A 15,858-nucleotide genomic window follows, 5' to 3' on the forward strand; every position below is an offset into this window, starting at 1 on the left:
CAGTAGCTCCCCTGTGCTACAGGACAGCGGGCACCAGCACACGATTGTTGACACCAGTACGTAAGGAAGGGCCATCACTTAACGATGGCGTCATCAGGCAGGGAACAGCCAGACGGGCTGTGGTCACGCCTTTATCCACCAGCACCCACTTCTGCATTTAGACTTCTAGGCATTTTGACCGAGTTTCCATTTCAACAAAAGGCAATTCCTCCTACATCAGTTCCCTGGAGCTGTTCCAACCTGCTCTCCCGTCTCTGTGACTGATGCTGCTTCGCTCACCGCCCTGACACAACCAGCTCAAGCTAAAAGGAACCTCTACCCTCCCTCCCCGCGCCAGCAAAGCACACAGCCCACCCCCAGCAGGTACCCACCCTGACCACGCACCCCACAGCCCCGTCCCTGACTGCCTCACGGGGCAGCATTTTCTGGGGCTAATACATACTAGAGGGTGCAGGCTGTCGCCCTGCCCAGCCTAATCCCATGCCATGCATCTGCCTCTGACACCACAAACCACATCAGAGCCGCAACCCCACACTGTCAAAGGAGAAACGGCTCAAAGGTCGGCTTGAATAGGCTGGAACAAAGAGGCTGAGGGAGGCTTAAGGCCAACACAAACCATTTCAGCCCTCAGGAACCGTCCCCTGGAGCTTGTAAGCAACTGGAATTGCATTCTTCCTGCAAACCTGCACATCACGAACACACACTGCCACCTCCCTCATCTTCTTCGCTGATTAACTACGCAAGTGAACAAAGTGTTTCAAAGATGCACCTATGAACCAAAAGCTTGCACAATCCACCAAGCCATAAAACCGCAATCAGGCAATCACAGGTTATAAAAAAATAACAAGGAAACTGAGGTTACCAAAGATGGGAAGGACAGTAACAAAGCAAGTCACCCAACTTCTGTTGAAAATGTTTTATTTGTTTCTAAAGAGGCTGAAAACAAAAGCAATTCCATATTTCAGAATACCAAATAACTATCCATAGCACAGAATGAAAAAAGAGTTTTCAGAGAAAACCATTGCACTAGACCCAGATCTACTGAGCTACTCAGGTTACTGCGGCAAGGCTCGTGAACAGGTCTGAGGGCAAACCACCCAGCCACTGCGGCCACCTCCACCCAGCGCTGGCTGCTGCACCTTTTGTCCCCACTCCGACTCCTTACCGACTTGTGCAATGTGCTCTTCCCCGCGCTGGCCCAGGGGCTGGTTAGCGTTGGCACAGTCACCGGCACGCTCGGGCACCAAAACCCAACCAGCGGGGAGGACCCAGCAGGTCACCCCCTGAGCTGGCTCCTCCAGGGCAGGCCCGAGGCACGCCAGCAGGCAGTTTTGCATTAACGTTGCGTTTATTTTGGGATAAAACAGGCTGCGAGTACCAAGTACAGGCAACCTGGCGTTACTGTAATCACTTAGCAAATATAAACAGAATAAAAAGTTGCAGAGATTCCCCACAGCCCGGGCTGCGGAACCACCACGGGTTCTACACCCGTGGTCACCGCTGCAAAGCTGGAGCGGGGCCCAGCTCTAGCCCCGGGCACAGAAGGCGCGGTGCTGCTGTACCCCGCGCGCTGCAACTGCTGACGCCGAGGGGCAAGTTTGGCCACTGCGATACAGGCGACTTAGAGTCACCTTCAGGCTGCTACCAAAGAACTAATCCCTAAACTGAACACATCGATCTCCTCACAGCTCCCCAGCCCAGCTTAAGGAAGTCCTTACCAGTGACAGCAAGAGAAATTGGTTTCAAAAAGCAGATTACTGCAAGACACATTTATGATTTACAGAAAAACCCAGCCATTAAAAACAATTGTCTTTACCAGAAATTCCACAGGGGAAAAGTTGTATTTCAGTTCTCATGAAGAGAAAAACTACAGAGCTATTCACAGTAGAAAGAGCGCACCTCGGTCTACCGTAAAATCAGAATGACCTTGTAGGTGATTGTGTTGCTGGTTTTAGCCTAGAAAGGCTGCTACAAAAAGATCATCAATATTCACACTTATTTCAGCCATGCAAGTTCGGAACTTGCTACTGAAATAACTGTGTGTTTGATGAGTTATGAAAGCAGCAACGGGCTTGCTTTTGCTGAGCTCAAATAAGATTCCACAAGAATCCTGAACTTTCTAGACTTTGGGCTACCTTGTTCATTCCTTACAGTCCGCCTCACTGCAAAAGGGCTTTCATCCATTGCTGCCCTCGCATTTTTCAGCCTAATTGAACTGATGGTTTTTTAACTGAGCTGACAACGGGCACTGACACCTTTGCCATCCGTCTAGTTGCCACGAAGCTGCAATCTCCAAGAACTTCCAAGGTGGGACTGGGAAAATAAGGCAAATATAGGAGAACCTGGAAGTCTCAGAAACAATATGAAATCAGAGTTCATTTGCTACAGCACAGAGCAGGAATACATTTGGTTAAGAGAAGAATTTTTTTTTCTGAGACTGCACGGGCCCAGAACAATTGGTCACCAACTAGTATGATGTTCATATTGGCTTGTACAGCAAAGTAGTCACGTATTTCTTCTTGTAACGATGCGTAGCACTCAGCACCATCACTCCATCCTACAGGAGATGGAAAACAAGTGAGAAACGTGGTTATCTGAAAGCTGCAAGTGTGAAGAACGTGCCCTGGCCTCTCACCTTGATAGAAAGTGCATAGAGGTGGTTCAACATGACGTGGTTGGGTTCAGGGAGTAGAGCAGGATCACACTGGAAAAAAGAGAGAGCGAGACAGTGTGAAAATAACAGAACTCACAGTTTACTCATCACAGCTGATGGGTGACAAACGCCGTCTGTAACTAGCCATACCCTCAAATACATCACACGGCTTCTTACGCTGAGTCCATCAACAAATGGAGCCAAAGCTTCAGAACAATCCAAGATCCCTCCAGGGTGAAACCCTCTGTGCCCTCACTGTGACCGTGAGACAGACCTGCTCCATTTCTTATGGGCTTCTGACATACAAATAGTGTGGCAGTAGGAAGATTAGGGCTTCTGGGAGTAAACCAGCCATCTAGTTTTCTTTTCAATTTTGAAGAAAGTCAGGTAGAAAAATAAATTTACTTCAGATGAATCCACCTGGACACACGTAATAAGGAATTTACCAACATGGCAACTATTCTAAGGTTTTTCCTAAACTGTCTCCTGTTTGTACCCAGATTTTTTCCCCATCTATTCTCACCCTCAAGGTGACTGTTCAGCAAAACGAACTAACGTACTCACAGAAATGCCTGTGTCCTTGTTCAGGATGACCTGCAGCAGGTGTGGGGGAAGAATAGGTGGTGATTTAAAGCGCTCCTCTGCCTTACAAACGTAGGGCTCCTGGTGGTACGGTCCTGGGGGCGAACTTGACAACTCTGCCAGAAAGATGTTAAATATTTATTCTTAAATAGCCTGTAGGAATATCTGCTCTTTATAGGCACATTTTTACCAGTACTCCCAAGTCGATTTTCACATCCAGGAACATGTGGCCAGAAGAAATCAATGGCATGCAGGTACAAGCACTGCAGCAGCTGATGCAGCGCCCGAGGATCAGTCACTGCCCAAGAAGGGATTTCAGATGCCCAAAGTTGAGGGTAGCTGTGAGGAGGTGGGAGGCGGAGTTCAGAGGGCCCCAGTGCACTCTAGAGCTTCACTGTCATCTCTGCCCAGCACTTCTCCAGCAAACACTGAATAGTAAATATTGCTCCACAATGTTACCTCCATGGGAAGCACTAAAAGCATGGAATGCACACGTGAAAGGCAGGTATTATTCCTGTGCAGGGACAGGAAAGAGTTCTCCTAAATAACATAAGGAAAGGCTGTTACAGCGTGTGGCAGGGAGGCATCTATGAGAATCTCCTCCTAGCTTCTTGCACCATCCAAGTCTCACAAATTACACTCCTTCTCCAAAAAGGCTTTCTCGAGGGGAAAGTGGCATATAGCAAATCCCAACCAAACACACCTTCAGATCCCAAAACAGACGCAAAGGACAGGTCTCCTGCAGGAGGATTTAAGGTGCTATTTCAATCATGGTCTCCATCCCTACAAAGGTCTATAAAGAGCAGGTGACAAGCCTGACCTCAGAGATGACTCAAGCTAAATCTTACCTCTTTGTTACACTAGAATATGAAACTTAAGGCAAAAATATCATTATTATATTATTCTAAGATATAGATTGTTTATACTAAACTGAGAGGATATGACGCATTCCTGAGCCTACGTCAGCACTACTAAGATGCATCTAATTTCTGCCTCTTGATGTGCAACTTCTGACCCCTCAGCCCACCTGAGCACAGGAAGATGGTATGAGGAGCTGTGTAGCCTGCCAGCATTGCTTTGATGTTGTAAGGTACACACTGATCCTCCAAGTGACCCAAAACCAGCCACTTCACACCGCACCGGCAAACAGTCAGCTATTAGACACCCACCACTTCCTCCTAATCAGATTTACAGTGACCCATGTTGCCCTGACAAAAGGCTTCCTCCTTTGTGCATTTATGATTCCCGCACACATCCACAGGGCCTGACAAAAGTGGAGATTAATTTATACTGGAGCTTTAACTTCAGATGAAAAGGAGGATGGAATTTTTAACAGCTCTAAAAAGTGTGATATAAAATTACCAGCAAGCTCATACCAGACATGTCTGAACATTTTTGGGAGTCCACCATCAAAGCGTCGAATACTTCAAAGTCAGTTTTCTTCACCTGTATGACGTTGTTGATGGTACCTAGCTGGCTGGTTACTACTGGCTGGGAAGAAACAATATACAAAAAAATCAGACTAAAAAAGCTTGCAGGGCTATTAGATTCTCAACACAACGCAATCAGCATTAAGAAGAACGAGATATACTGCTTTTAAAATACGCTAGCACCAGATATGGAAAGAGATATTGCTCAGTTAGTGTTGGTTAGGACAAGTACAGGATTTAGAACTGGGGGGATGCATGTCAGCTGAACCCGCCAGGCCCACAGCACTTGATAAATTCTTGGGCTACAGATAAAGCTAGGATCAGATTTGGGGTAAAGTTAACAGTGGCGACACAAAGAACTAAGCTTTACTTCTGGCTTCTACAGGGCTTTCAGAGCCAGGCTGAGACCTGCACGGCCTGATGTAGGACAGAGTACAGTTGGTATTGCTGGTTTACTACTAAAGCTAAGACTAGAATCCAGGGCAGGGGATTCAAAGAGCTAAATTTACTGTGAGGTTCTGCAAGGTTCGCCAAGAAAGCGAGAAGACTGGAACCAGCAACTGGGAATGATTAGTTCTGAAGCAGGTAGGGACTGCTGGGCAGGCTAGGGTTAAAGCTCATTTTACAGCAGAGGAGGAAGAAAAGGCCTGGTAGATTTTGGCACCATTACTGGACTATGAAAAGATCTAGAGCAGCAACAGCAACATTCTGGCACACAGAGCACAGAGAGATTTGGGCTGTCCGCAATGCTACAGTGCTTTAAAAGACACTTTGGCACTAGACAAGAAAAGCTCCCCATCTCTCATAAACCAAAACCCAAGAGACCTTGTCACCTGTTTGTTATAAAATCTCCCGTCCTTTGTCTGATGCCCACCTAGGCCAGCTGGGATGAGAAATCTCTCTCGCCAGCTTAAACTGTCAGTTTCTGTTGCTAACCAATAAATACCAGTTTCTCATCTTCAGATGCCTCAATGAATAAATACAGCGAATCGAAGAAAGCATTACCTCTGAAGGGTCGTGCGTCCACTGCCCATCCACAAAGAACTTGTACTGGTGCTCTCCTTCTGGCAGGTCCAGGATCGCCACAAAGTTATTGTGACTGGAATTTCAGACAATCAATCAGTTCCAAAATATTCTGAAAAGCGCATCAATCTATAAACTGTGACAAACGCCGTAACACAGAATACAAGCCTCCTTAGCATACAAAAACTTAACAAGGCAGTGCCACATTTAAGAGAATCTCTGATGGAATCTAAAAGTAAAGAATCCAACTAATGTTAACGATCATTTCTGAGTCCCAACACGCTCAAAATTGGTATCCACATTCCTGACATCAAGGAATCGGCACTCAGCTTTTGTAAAGTCATCCTCACATCTTCATGTTACTTGTTAGTATGCGAGACCTCATTTTATCTGGGAGACTCCTGTTGATGGAACAAGATCAGCTTACTCATATTTCCCTGCCTTTTAGTATATGCCGTCATAAATTGCATTTCACAAATGCCTATGAAACAAACAATGACTAGAAGATGAAAGCTGCAACTCAATACTTCTGAGTTAATTTGGGTCTAAATAGCTGCTGCTTAGTGATTTTGATACTCCTGTGCTGTGAACTTCCTGATTGTTCAGAAGTCTTTACCAGCACCTCAGAGAAGCTGAGAAACAGTTGACGCTATGTGAACAACTCAAACAGTCCACATAATGCCAGGATCTCTCTTTACTTCTTCTCAGGTAAGGACTGCTAGGATGCCATCACAGAGCTGGATTTGAAATTTCAGCTTGGAATAATGAACTCCTCTACTTGAGCACATCTGATTCAGTAACATGATTTTATCCATCCTCTAAGGCAGTCCAAATGTCTCCTTTCCCAGAACACCTTATCAGAAAAGAGACAAACTTGCCTTTTTTTTTTTTTTTTTTTGGTAAAGAGACAGTTTTGTCCTTCTTCCAGATTCATTTCACCATTTCCCGTCGCCCAGGCTTTCTATTCAGAGTATGACAGTAAGGCCACTTCCACTTGCCTTTTTTCCAGCTCCTGTCTTGATAATTAATTTCACATTGTTCACGCACAGAACAATCATCCCATACCATTTCCTCAGGCCACTAGGCTCCTCCCTCAAGTTTCCTAAGAAATTAAGACACTTCTGCGACGATGACAATGCAGGTAGCCACTCACTGAGATGAGACACACCAGAAATTGGCAGGAGACCAATCATTCATGGATATGTCATCATTGACAGACAACAGAGCTCAGATGACCAGTTAAACTCAGACTCTCTGCCATCCGTTATGTTTTAAATTTTTGAGAAAACATTGGTTTAAATTAAATACTTACTTGGGTACAAAACTAAGCACAACTCCAGAACTCTCTGGCAGGAAAAAGCACTTGGTACCATAACACAGATTTATTCTCTCGTTCACTAGTTTACCAGCAGGTAAACCAAGCAGAATTTGGACCCTTTGAGCTGGGCAAAAGCCAATGACGTGGCAAGAAAATCTGTACCATCAGAGACACCACGCTTAAAACCAACTTCACCTTGCATAGCCCAACTCTACCCCCGGCAGCAGACTCTGCAAAGGATTGTTTTGGGTCATTCATGCATGATGCCTCACGAACAAATCACTCCTTCAAAATTGACACACAGCTCAACTTTCCTCCTGTGCCACCTGAGAATCAAGAAGCCAGATTCTCAGCAAGGGTTTGAGAAGAGAAGCAGGAAAAATGGTAAATCCAAGCACAATATCAATCTATCAGCTGACTACCTTTCTCGCCGCACTAAGCATTGCCAGTCCACGAGGATTATCACCGACACAGCAGCAGCAGTTTATTACCTCCTTGTCAGGGGAATTTTACTCCAGTTGTTGAAGGACCCAGATAAATAAACTTCTTTCCCTCCTCCAGTCCAGCGAAAGACTGTTGGTCGAGCTTGCGTGGGAGTTTTATCATTCACTTCCAGATCTTGTTGCCAAGCTAGGAATTCTTCTTTCTCCAATGGAGCCTACAAGCACAATGTCTTAATCAAAAGGAATTCTTCCCTGGCAGGCTTAGACAACCCATATTTTACTGAAGGCGTTTTTGCACCCAGGTACAAGTCTACAAGTAGTTTTCATCAGATAGAGATTAGAAACCGTGCATTTCTAGACACTGTTCACAAGTTCATCTGCACGAATTCTGTTAAAGCTGTCCAAATTTCCAGAAAGAGTGGAAGGCAAAATAATCCCCCTCCTCCCTCCAGCCTAAGTTAGGTTAAAAAGAAGTGACTTGAGCTCATAAAAGTTTTCAAAATACACAGATATAAGAAGAGGGAGAAAAATAATTAAGAAATACACTTAAGAAGCATTTAGATTATACATATATTGGAGGCACAAAGTTGGCAGAAAAATTAAGACTTGTCTATAGGAAACACCTCTGTCCAACAGTCAAAATCTAAGTATCATTTTCTGTTAGATATTTTTATGAAACATGATACACAGCAAGACGTTTCTAACAATCCATCTAATACTGAACAAAAAAAATTGGTTAACAAATCTTTCAATATGGAAAACAACAGGCAGGTAAAACGTCACCGATAACTGCAAGAGCATTAAGGATCCAATGGAAGCTGGGGCACTGTACCTAGAACTGGGGAAGAGCTTTGAGCCACTTACATTTTAGTTTTTCTACAATTAATTCTTGCTGGAAACCATGACATTACACTCATTATATCTGTTTGAACACCAACGCAATATCTCTCCTTAGCACAGGAAGCAAGGGAGATAGTCAGTTTTGCGTGTAAACTCAATGAAGGTTGCTAACAGCACCACAACCGGACAGCGTTCCCAGGCTAGCAATGTTAAGACGACTAGAACAAACCAGCAATACCTTCATTTCCTCTGAATGGAACAAGTCTGCATCTTCAGGACTGTCCATTAAGATCTTTGGTCTATCACCCTCTTTCGTACTGATGGCTCCTCCTGAGCTGTCACCTCGGGATGCTTTATGCCCATGACGCTCCAGTCCAGCTCGCTCACTGCTTGTGTTCCCCATTTTTAAGGGCCTAAAAGAGCAGGAAAATACAGATCAGCACGTACTTTTGAAGCCAGAACACCAGCAGGCAGGAAAGCAGGCTCATCGGTAGACCTGGGCTCTGTTTCTGAGTTGAAGAGTGTAAGAAACTTTATCAACCCAAAACGCTAGCATCTTAAAATTATATCACATTCAGAACAAAGACACTAAATGACAATTTTTAGCTACTCTTGAAAACGTCCTACAGTTCAATATCCTAGCATCTTCACAAGACTCAGCCGCTCTAGGGATTGACCATACAGGTATCTGCCACCGCAGCACGCTGGTGGTCTGTCTTCCTAAGCTAAGTACTTGTTTTTCTACCTTCTAAATACCTACATATGTAACATTCTACCACATCAGCTGAAACATCAGTAGAACTTTATACCAGAATCCTTCAAAACCAGCCTACTAAAAATGTGACTTCACTAGAAAATGAAGTTATCTTAGCTGGCAACCTGCTGAGGATCCTTATGGTGGCTGGCTGCTGCTCTAAAGCACAAACAGCACAGTCCCACTGATGCTCCACTGGAGGCTGTGCAAGAAACACAACACATCTTCCCATTCCACAGCCCGTGTGGCCACATCCGCACGGAGAAGGGATGAGACTGGATGCACATGCCATGTCTTGTCTGAAAGACTACACAGAGGTGAAGAGCAGCAACTCAGAGCTGGCCAGGGGTGGTGTGAGGTGGAACCGTAGGCAGAGGGCCCTGCAGAGCGCCTAGCAGGGTACACACAAGTGCCTGTTTCCCGTTATCTCAAATTACGGACGCTGCCCAACTTTTAACTGTACAGATCTCAGCTCAGTCACAACCTGCAACCAGTCCCGGCTTAATAAAAGACTAAACAAATAACTAATTTAACTGGCACCATAATAAGCGTACATGCAAATGTTAATCGGCTATATGAAATTCCAACAGCTCTGAGCGTTTCGTATCTTCTCTCAACAACTGACTCTGCGAGGCGGGCTTTCGAGAAGGCCCGTACGGAGTCGAACGGCCGCTGAAGTGCCCATCGCAAACACACCCGTGTGTTTTACCCGCCCCGACGTGGGCAGCCGCTGCCCCCGGCCCTTCCCCGGCTCCCCAGCCGGCGCCCGGGAGGGGCCGCCCCCGGCACCCCCCGCCGGCCACCCCGGCGCCCCCCGAGCGCACCCACCTCCGCGCCCGCCGCCACCGCCGCCGCTTCCGCTTCCGCCCGGCCGCCGCCCGGGGAGAACCCGAGCCCGGCGCGCAGGTTCCGGGGGAGCCCCAGGGCCGTCCCACCCCGCTTAACGCGGCTGCCGGGCCCCTGCCCTTTACCGGGCTGTGGGAGCGGGTCCCGCCACATCACCACCGCGGGGAGGTTTTGGATAAGCTCAGGACTGCAGCTGAGCGAGCACCGGGACGCCGAACTGAGCCGTAAATGTCCCCTCTTTGTGAAACGGGAGCAAGAGCCAGCAGGATGGACACTGACCGCTGGGTGGTCAATGCTGCCCGTGAAACCACCAGGCCACGGCTCGCTCTCCCCTGAGGAAGCCCAAATGGAAATTTAAGTCAGTAACTGAGAAATGTTTCCCAAATTAAATTACACTCGTGTATTTCTCTAACATATTTCTCTAAGCATTTCCAATTACACGATCTCACTTTACCCTCTGCTCTTCATCAGCTGTTGCTGTCTGTCTCCTACTTTTCCAACAGGCAGAAAGTTGTGAGGTCTGCAGGTTCCTGGGGCAGCAGTTCTTTTTACAAGGAAATTGTTTTTTTCTTAACCAATGGAAGCAACCTGCAATCAGACAGAAGGGCTCCTACCAAATTGAAGTGTATCTGTGTGTGTTGTGTTGTGGGAAGAATTCTGCCGGGATAGCGGGATTCTCCGTGCCTAATGGGGAGTGCAGGGCTGGCTCCCGCAGTACGTTTTGAGGAACAGCTGCTCCCAGTTTGTCTCCCATGGTGGAATACCTGGCACGGGACAGCCTGCCTGAGGGATGTGAGGGGAACGCGTGTGGGCAGCTTTTCCCCAACCCCTGCCGAACAGTTAACCCTGCTATAAAACGCAGCTGTTGTTATTTTGGTATTTTGCACGGCTTAGCACTCCTAAATTCTTTGTCTCCAAACCCGATTGTTTTGTTCTGCGTGGTTCTTTTTTGGCCAGCACCACCTCATGGGCATGTCCATATGCAAGGTCCTCACACACGCTGGAGTATTGTTTTCTCCTATCAGGTTGAGTGGGAGCCCAATTCCCTCCCAGCTGTTAACGCAGGAGATGTGGGAAGCGAGTGATTAGCTGAAGGCATGTCACAAGGGCCTGGCAGAACTCATCCACCCATTGATTTTCTGGAACCCCGGAGTTTTGCTCCCCCCTTTAAAAGCATCTGTGACTTTTTGCCTCCTTCCGTGCCCTGCAACCTGAAGGGCATAAAAACTCCCCCTCCTCCACTCCACCGGGGACCAGCTTCCATATTCCACAGGAAGACTACAAAATACCTTTTCTACTCCTGCCCCTTTACATACCTGTCTTAACCTTTTCTCCTTACTGCCAGATGAGGATGTAACAGATGGGGAGCTGGTTCACATTCTTCCATCAAGAATTCCATACTCTTCACAAATGTGGCTCCTGGTTAACTCCCCTAGTGAGAATGCCAAAGGTGTCACTTGCCATTGAAATAATTTATCACAACTCTCTCTAGATTCCTAAAGTGCCATATCTCTAAGACGGACACAGCAAGAGCCCACTCAGGCTCAGCCCTCACTAAGCGCTCCTGACATTGGGACCAGAATGATTTGTTCCATAGGTGTTTAGCTGTGGACATTGCCCCACAGTTTTGGGGGATGCCCATGAATAGTGGCTGTAAGCATCTGCACTGGGAAGGAGAGGAGGAATTAGATAAAAATCTCCTTCTTGCCTATGACAGTAAGTGCCAGCATGACCTTCAAGAGGACTTTTGCCTTTAGCTATTAGCTCTCCATCAGCCAAAGGAATATATGCTAGGCTGAGTGAATATTGCAAAATTTTTTTGTTAAATACAGATTCAGAACTGCGAATTATTTTATTCTGGTGTATTCAGGCCCCTGCTTGTGTTCACTACCCACAGTTCCATGGGACAAATACTCACCTTAAGTAAACATTAAATTTAGGCATTGCAAATACAAAATTTTGGTATTAGCAATCACACCAACGATGTGAATGCCCTAGGATTTATGGTCGTCTGCTCAGGAAAAAAAAATGGAAATTGTATGGTGAACCACAACAACAGTTTGAATTGCAAGTGGCAGGCTGGAAGGTAAAGGGATCAGGGGAAAATGTAACTGAATAATTTTGAATAAGAAATTCCCTTGAAAAAAGCCCACAATCCACTTTCAGATTGTCCACAACCCATAAACCAAGATAAAAGTAATTGATTAAATGCCTTATCAGGTGGCAGGACTGTGCTACACCACCTCATAGGGCAATGTGAGGTTCTAAAAGGAGATGCTTGTAAAACACCTGCAGGATACAAAAAGCTACATGGTTTCTGTGTTATTTACCCTGTCACTAGCCACGAGCAAAGGTCAGCTCCTTTTTTCCTTACTCACACCTACCTTCTTTAATAAACATGAACTAGACCTGGCCTGACTATTGAAACTCACACAGAGGATCTTACTCAGAAATAAATTTTAAGGCATTTTGGTTCTCGGCTCATAAGATGATGAGACTCAGCAGACTTTGTCAAAGTTCTGACAATGATGACAGAGCACTTTCGGTGCTGTGCAGGCTGAGGGGTCAAGTGAAGTGACATCTTCATTACTGAGTCATTCTACCGCCTTGGAGCTATCACTTACCGTCTTTCTTCATCAGCTGACTCATTTTTAAAGAAAGTTAGGACCAAACGGGATAGATCTGAGGTCAGGAGAGAGCTGTGTTAGGGGAATGTATGTTTTTGATTAAACAGGGTGAAGAACGGCCTTACAAACCTTTTGGGCACAAAAAGTGAACTCTTGTGCTGAACTCTTGTGCTTAGCCCCAAGGAAGGCACGGCACTCACCAACCACTTGTGCTCTAGGCCGTTTTCACTGTTTGGATTATCTCCTGGAGTTGGTAAAATCAAAAGGCAATTACGCCCCCATTGAACACTGGTTGAGATATGTGTACACAAGGCTGCCATGGCACACAACCTGCTCTGGTGGGCATTCCTTAAGTTTAGTGGAGTTTCCCCTTCTCTTACCCCAGAGTATGTGTTGAAAAAGAAATGCAGTGGCCTAAAGGCTCCGACTGTTCAGTTTAAAGTCATGATGAATCCATTGATATCTGGCAAAGCTCTTTTTCCTTGAAGTGATGCAAGCTTATTCAGCCAAAGAGAAGTCATTGCAAGCGAAGTGGAAGCTGACTCAGCCTACAGCTAGATATGACAAAAACTGAAGCGCCATCCTCAGTTATGAGCTGGTAGATCAAATTCAGACATGCCACAAATCACATTATAAATGACACACGAGCAAGTGCTTCTTGTAGCTTCTGTGCCGTGGAGAGTGAGTTAGGTGGTAACCGCAGCAGAACTTACCCTAGAGTTCAAGACAGGATAACCTTAACTGCAGAAACCTTCTGGTTAAATTCCTTACCATAACCTTCCTTTCTACCTTGGGCTCCCAAGTTTGTTCCTCCATCTTTACATTGTCCGAGTAATCTGTTTCCAAACCCCCCTCCTCCTTTTAGGTCACTTCTGAATTTAGCCCATTTTGCTAGGCTGCCAGGGAGTGATGCAGAGGAAGTCAGGCAGCCTCCTTAAAGGCTCACTCACATTTCAGGGACACATGCCGTTGCTGTGCATGCAGAACATGCCGTTGTGCTTGGGAAACGGAAAACTGTGAGTGCGCATAAAAATCACTCATAGACCATTGCATCCCTTCTCAGCTCCTCTACTCCAACATAACACTGCACACCTTCAGAGAACTACAAATCAAAAATGGGATTGGAGATGGATGGATAGTAAGAGCAAGCCAACATTCAAGTAGTGTTTCAGCCTGAAGATACTGCCCGTGAAAGACTGAGGGCTCAGTCTCAGAAGAGCTGTGGGTCAGGCAGCAGCCATGCAGACTACCCTGCACAGGCCTTCTGATGTCTCTGACTCTGCCCAGAGGCATCTCCTCCAAAGTCAGCGTAGGTTCCACATCTATTCAACTTCCTCTTACTTTACGCCAGGAGTGAAGGTTTGGTGATATGGACTCTTCCCACCACAAAACGACACGTTCTATAAAGGCTCCTGTCCTTCAAGTGCATCCTCTTGTACATGTGCACACACAATGCACACAAAGTAAAAACTAACTGGGAAGATGATCCAGTCTCTCCCCAACTGATGCAAATCAGTTAAAAAATCCATTTTAGATAACCGGTTGACAGAGTTAGGGCCCAGGTAAGGAAATGAGCCTAGAGAGAGATGCTTGCACACTGTTCCAGCTGATGCATCTGGATTGATTCTGAGAGTGATGGACACTGTAGTAGCAATCAAATACAACCTATCCCTAGGCTGAGAGGCATAACACTGTGAGCACATATCCAAAGATATAGGTACAAAAGCAACAGCTTCTGAAGCCTCAAGCCACACTGTTCAGACTGTGGTTGCAGCCACATAAATTGAAGAGCCAGTGCTGATTTTCAAGTCATAAGCTGTAAACTCTTGGGTATGCCTGCAGGGAACCACCCAAAGAATTTAATTTCATATTGTCCCCTTGATTATTTTTTTTTGCTGTGCAATCTGATGAAACATACACCATACGTCTGGTCTGGCTGACCCCCTTCATACGGCAGCAAAGAAACTCCTCTTATATTTAGAAGCCCTCTTCTAGGGTTACATATCAAGATACATGCACACTGCTGTTTTGCAGAATGCAGCTGCCCTGTAAGAAGCGAAAGACGCTAACATGATCCAGGAGCTGAGGCCAGCAATTTCAAATTTCCATCTGTCTCTGCCTGTAACACATGCAGGAAGGAAAAGAGAGCTGGACTTCAGGCATTAGTTGGTGCCTTCAGCATGCAGAAAGAGTGCATCAAAAACTGGAAGCCTGGAGCAGCTTTGTGAAAGGAAGACTCTGTTCACCTGCCCAGGACACAGATGTTCAGTTGAAAAGACACTGTCCCGCATGACATCCTGGTCTCCAAGCTGATAAAATATGGGTTTGATGGATGGACAATTCAGTGCATAAAGAACTGGCTCGATGGCTGCACCCACAGAGTGGCTGTCAATGGGTCCATGTCCAAGTGGAGGCCAGTGACAAGTGGAAACCCTCAAGGATCAGTACTGGGACCGGTCTTGTTTAACATCTTCATCAGCGACATGGACAGTGGCATTGAGTGCACCCTCAGCAAGTCTGCTGATGACACCAAGCTGTGTGGGGAGGCTGACACGCTGGAGGGAAGGGATGCCATCCAGAGGGACCTGGACAGGCTGGAGAGGTGGGCGCATGCCGACCTCATGAAGTTCAACAAGACCAAGTGCAAGGTCCTCCATCTGCGTCAGTGCAATCCCAAGCACTGAATGAGGCTGGGCAGTGACTGGCTTGAGAGCAGCCCTGAAGAAAAGGACTTGGGGGTGCTAGTGGACAAGAGGCTCAACGTGAGCCATCAGTGTGCACTTGCATCCCAGAAAGCCAATCGTAGCCTGGGCTGCGTCAGGAGAAGCGTGGCCAGCAGGTCAAGGGAGGTGATTCTCCCCCTCTACTCCACTCTCCTGAGACCCCACCTGGAGTACTGCATCCAGTTCTGGAGCCCCTACTACAAGAAAGATATAGATGTGCTGAAACGTGTCCAGAGAAGGGCCACGAGGATGATCAGAGGGCTGGAGCACCTCTCCTATGAGGACAGACAGAGAGCTGGGGTAGTTCAGTCTGGAGAAAAGAAGGCTCCGAGGAGACCTTATAGTGGCCTACCAGTACCTTAAAGGGGGCCTACAAGAAAGCTGGGGAGGGACTTTTTAGGATGTCGGGTAATGGTAGGACTAGAGGGAATGGGTTAAAACTAAAGATGGGTCGATTCAGACTGGACGTTAGGAAGAAGTTCTTCACCATGAGGGTGGTGAGACACTGGCACAGGTTGCCCAGAGAGGTGGTGGAAGCCCCAGCCCTGGAAGTTTTTAAGGCCAGGCTGGATGGGGCTCTGAGCAACCTGAGGTGTCCCTACCCATGGCAGGGGGGTTG

General features: G+C 46.7%; 1 protein-coding gene across 2 annotated transcripts; it reads right to left on the minus strand.

Moving 5' to 3' along the window:
- Positions 1–882: 882 nt before the first annotated feature.
- PRKAB1 (protein kinase AMP-activated non-catalytic subunit beta 1) lies at positions 883–9,923 on the minus strand. Of its 2 annotated transcripts, none has more exons than XM_063351278.1 (8): positions 9,598–9,762; positions 8,528–8,702; positions 7,498–7,664; positions 5,671–5,764; positions 4,612–4,726; positions 3,218–3,351; positions 2,636–2,704; positions 883–2,557 (listed from the first exon to the last, which is right to left on the minus strand). In XM_063351278.1, coding segments are annotated over exons 1-8 (834 nt in total). In that variant the 5' UTR covers positions 9,600–9,762; the 3' UTR covers positions 883–2,479. The 2 variants fall into 2 exon arrangements, with proteins under 2 accessions (XP_063207348.1, XP_063207349.1); XM_063351279.1 differs by lacking the exon at positions 9,598–9,762 and adding an exon at positions 9,872–9,923 and having other exon boundaries at positions 884–2,557.
- Positions 9,924–15,858: the final 5,935 nt, after the last annotated feature.

This window comes from Chroicocephalus ridibundus, chromosome 13 (assembly GCF_963924245.1).
Source record: "Chroicocephalus ridibundus chromosome 13, bChrRid1.1, whole genome shotgun sequence".
NCBI classification, from domain to species: domain Eukaryota; kingdom Metazoa; phylum Chordata; class Aves; order Charadriiformes; family Laridae; genus Chroicocephalus; species Chroicocephalus ridibundus.

Coding starts and splice junctions, on each gene's coding strand:
- PRKAB1 (XM_063351278.1), bottom strand. Junction 4,727..5,670: donor GGACGCACGACCCTTCAGAG/GTAATGCTTTCT, acceptor GTTTCTTCCCAG/CCAGTAGTAACCAGCCAGCT. Junction 2,705..3,217: donor ACAAGGACACAGGCATTTCT/GTGAGTACGTTA, acceptor TCTTTTTTCCAG/TGTGATCCTGCTCTACTCCC.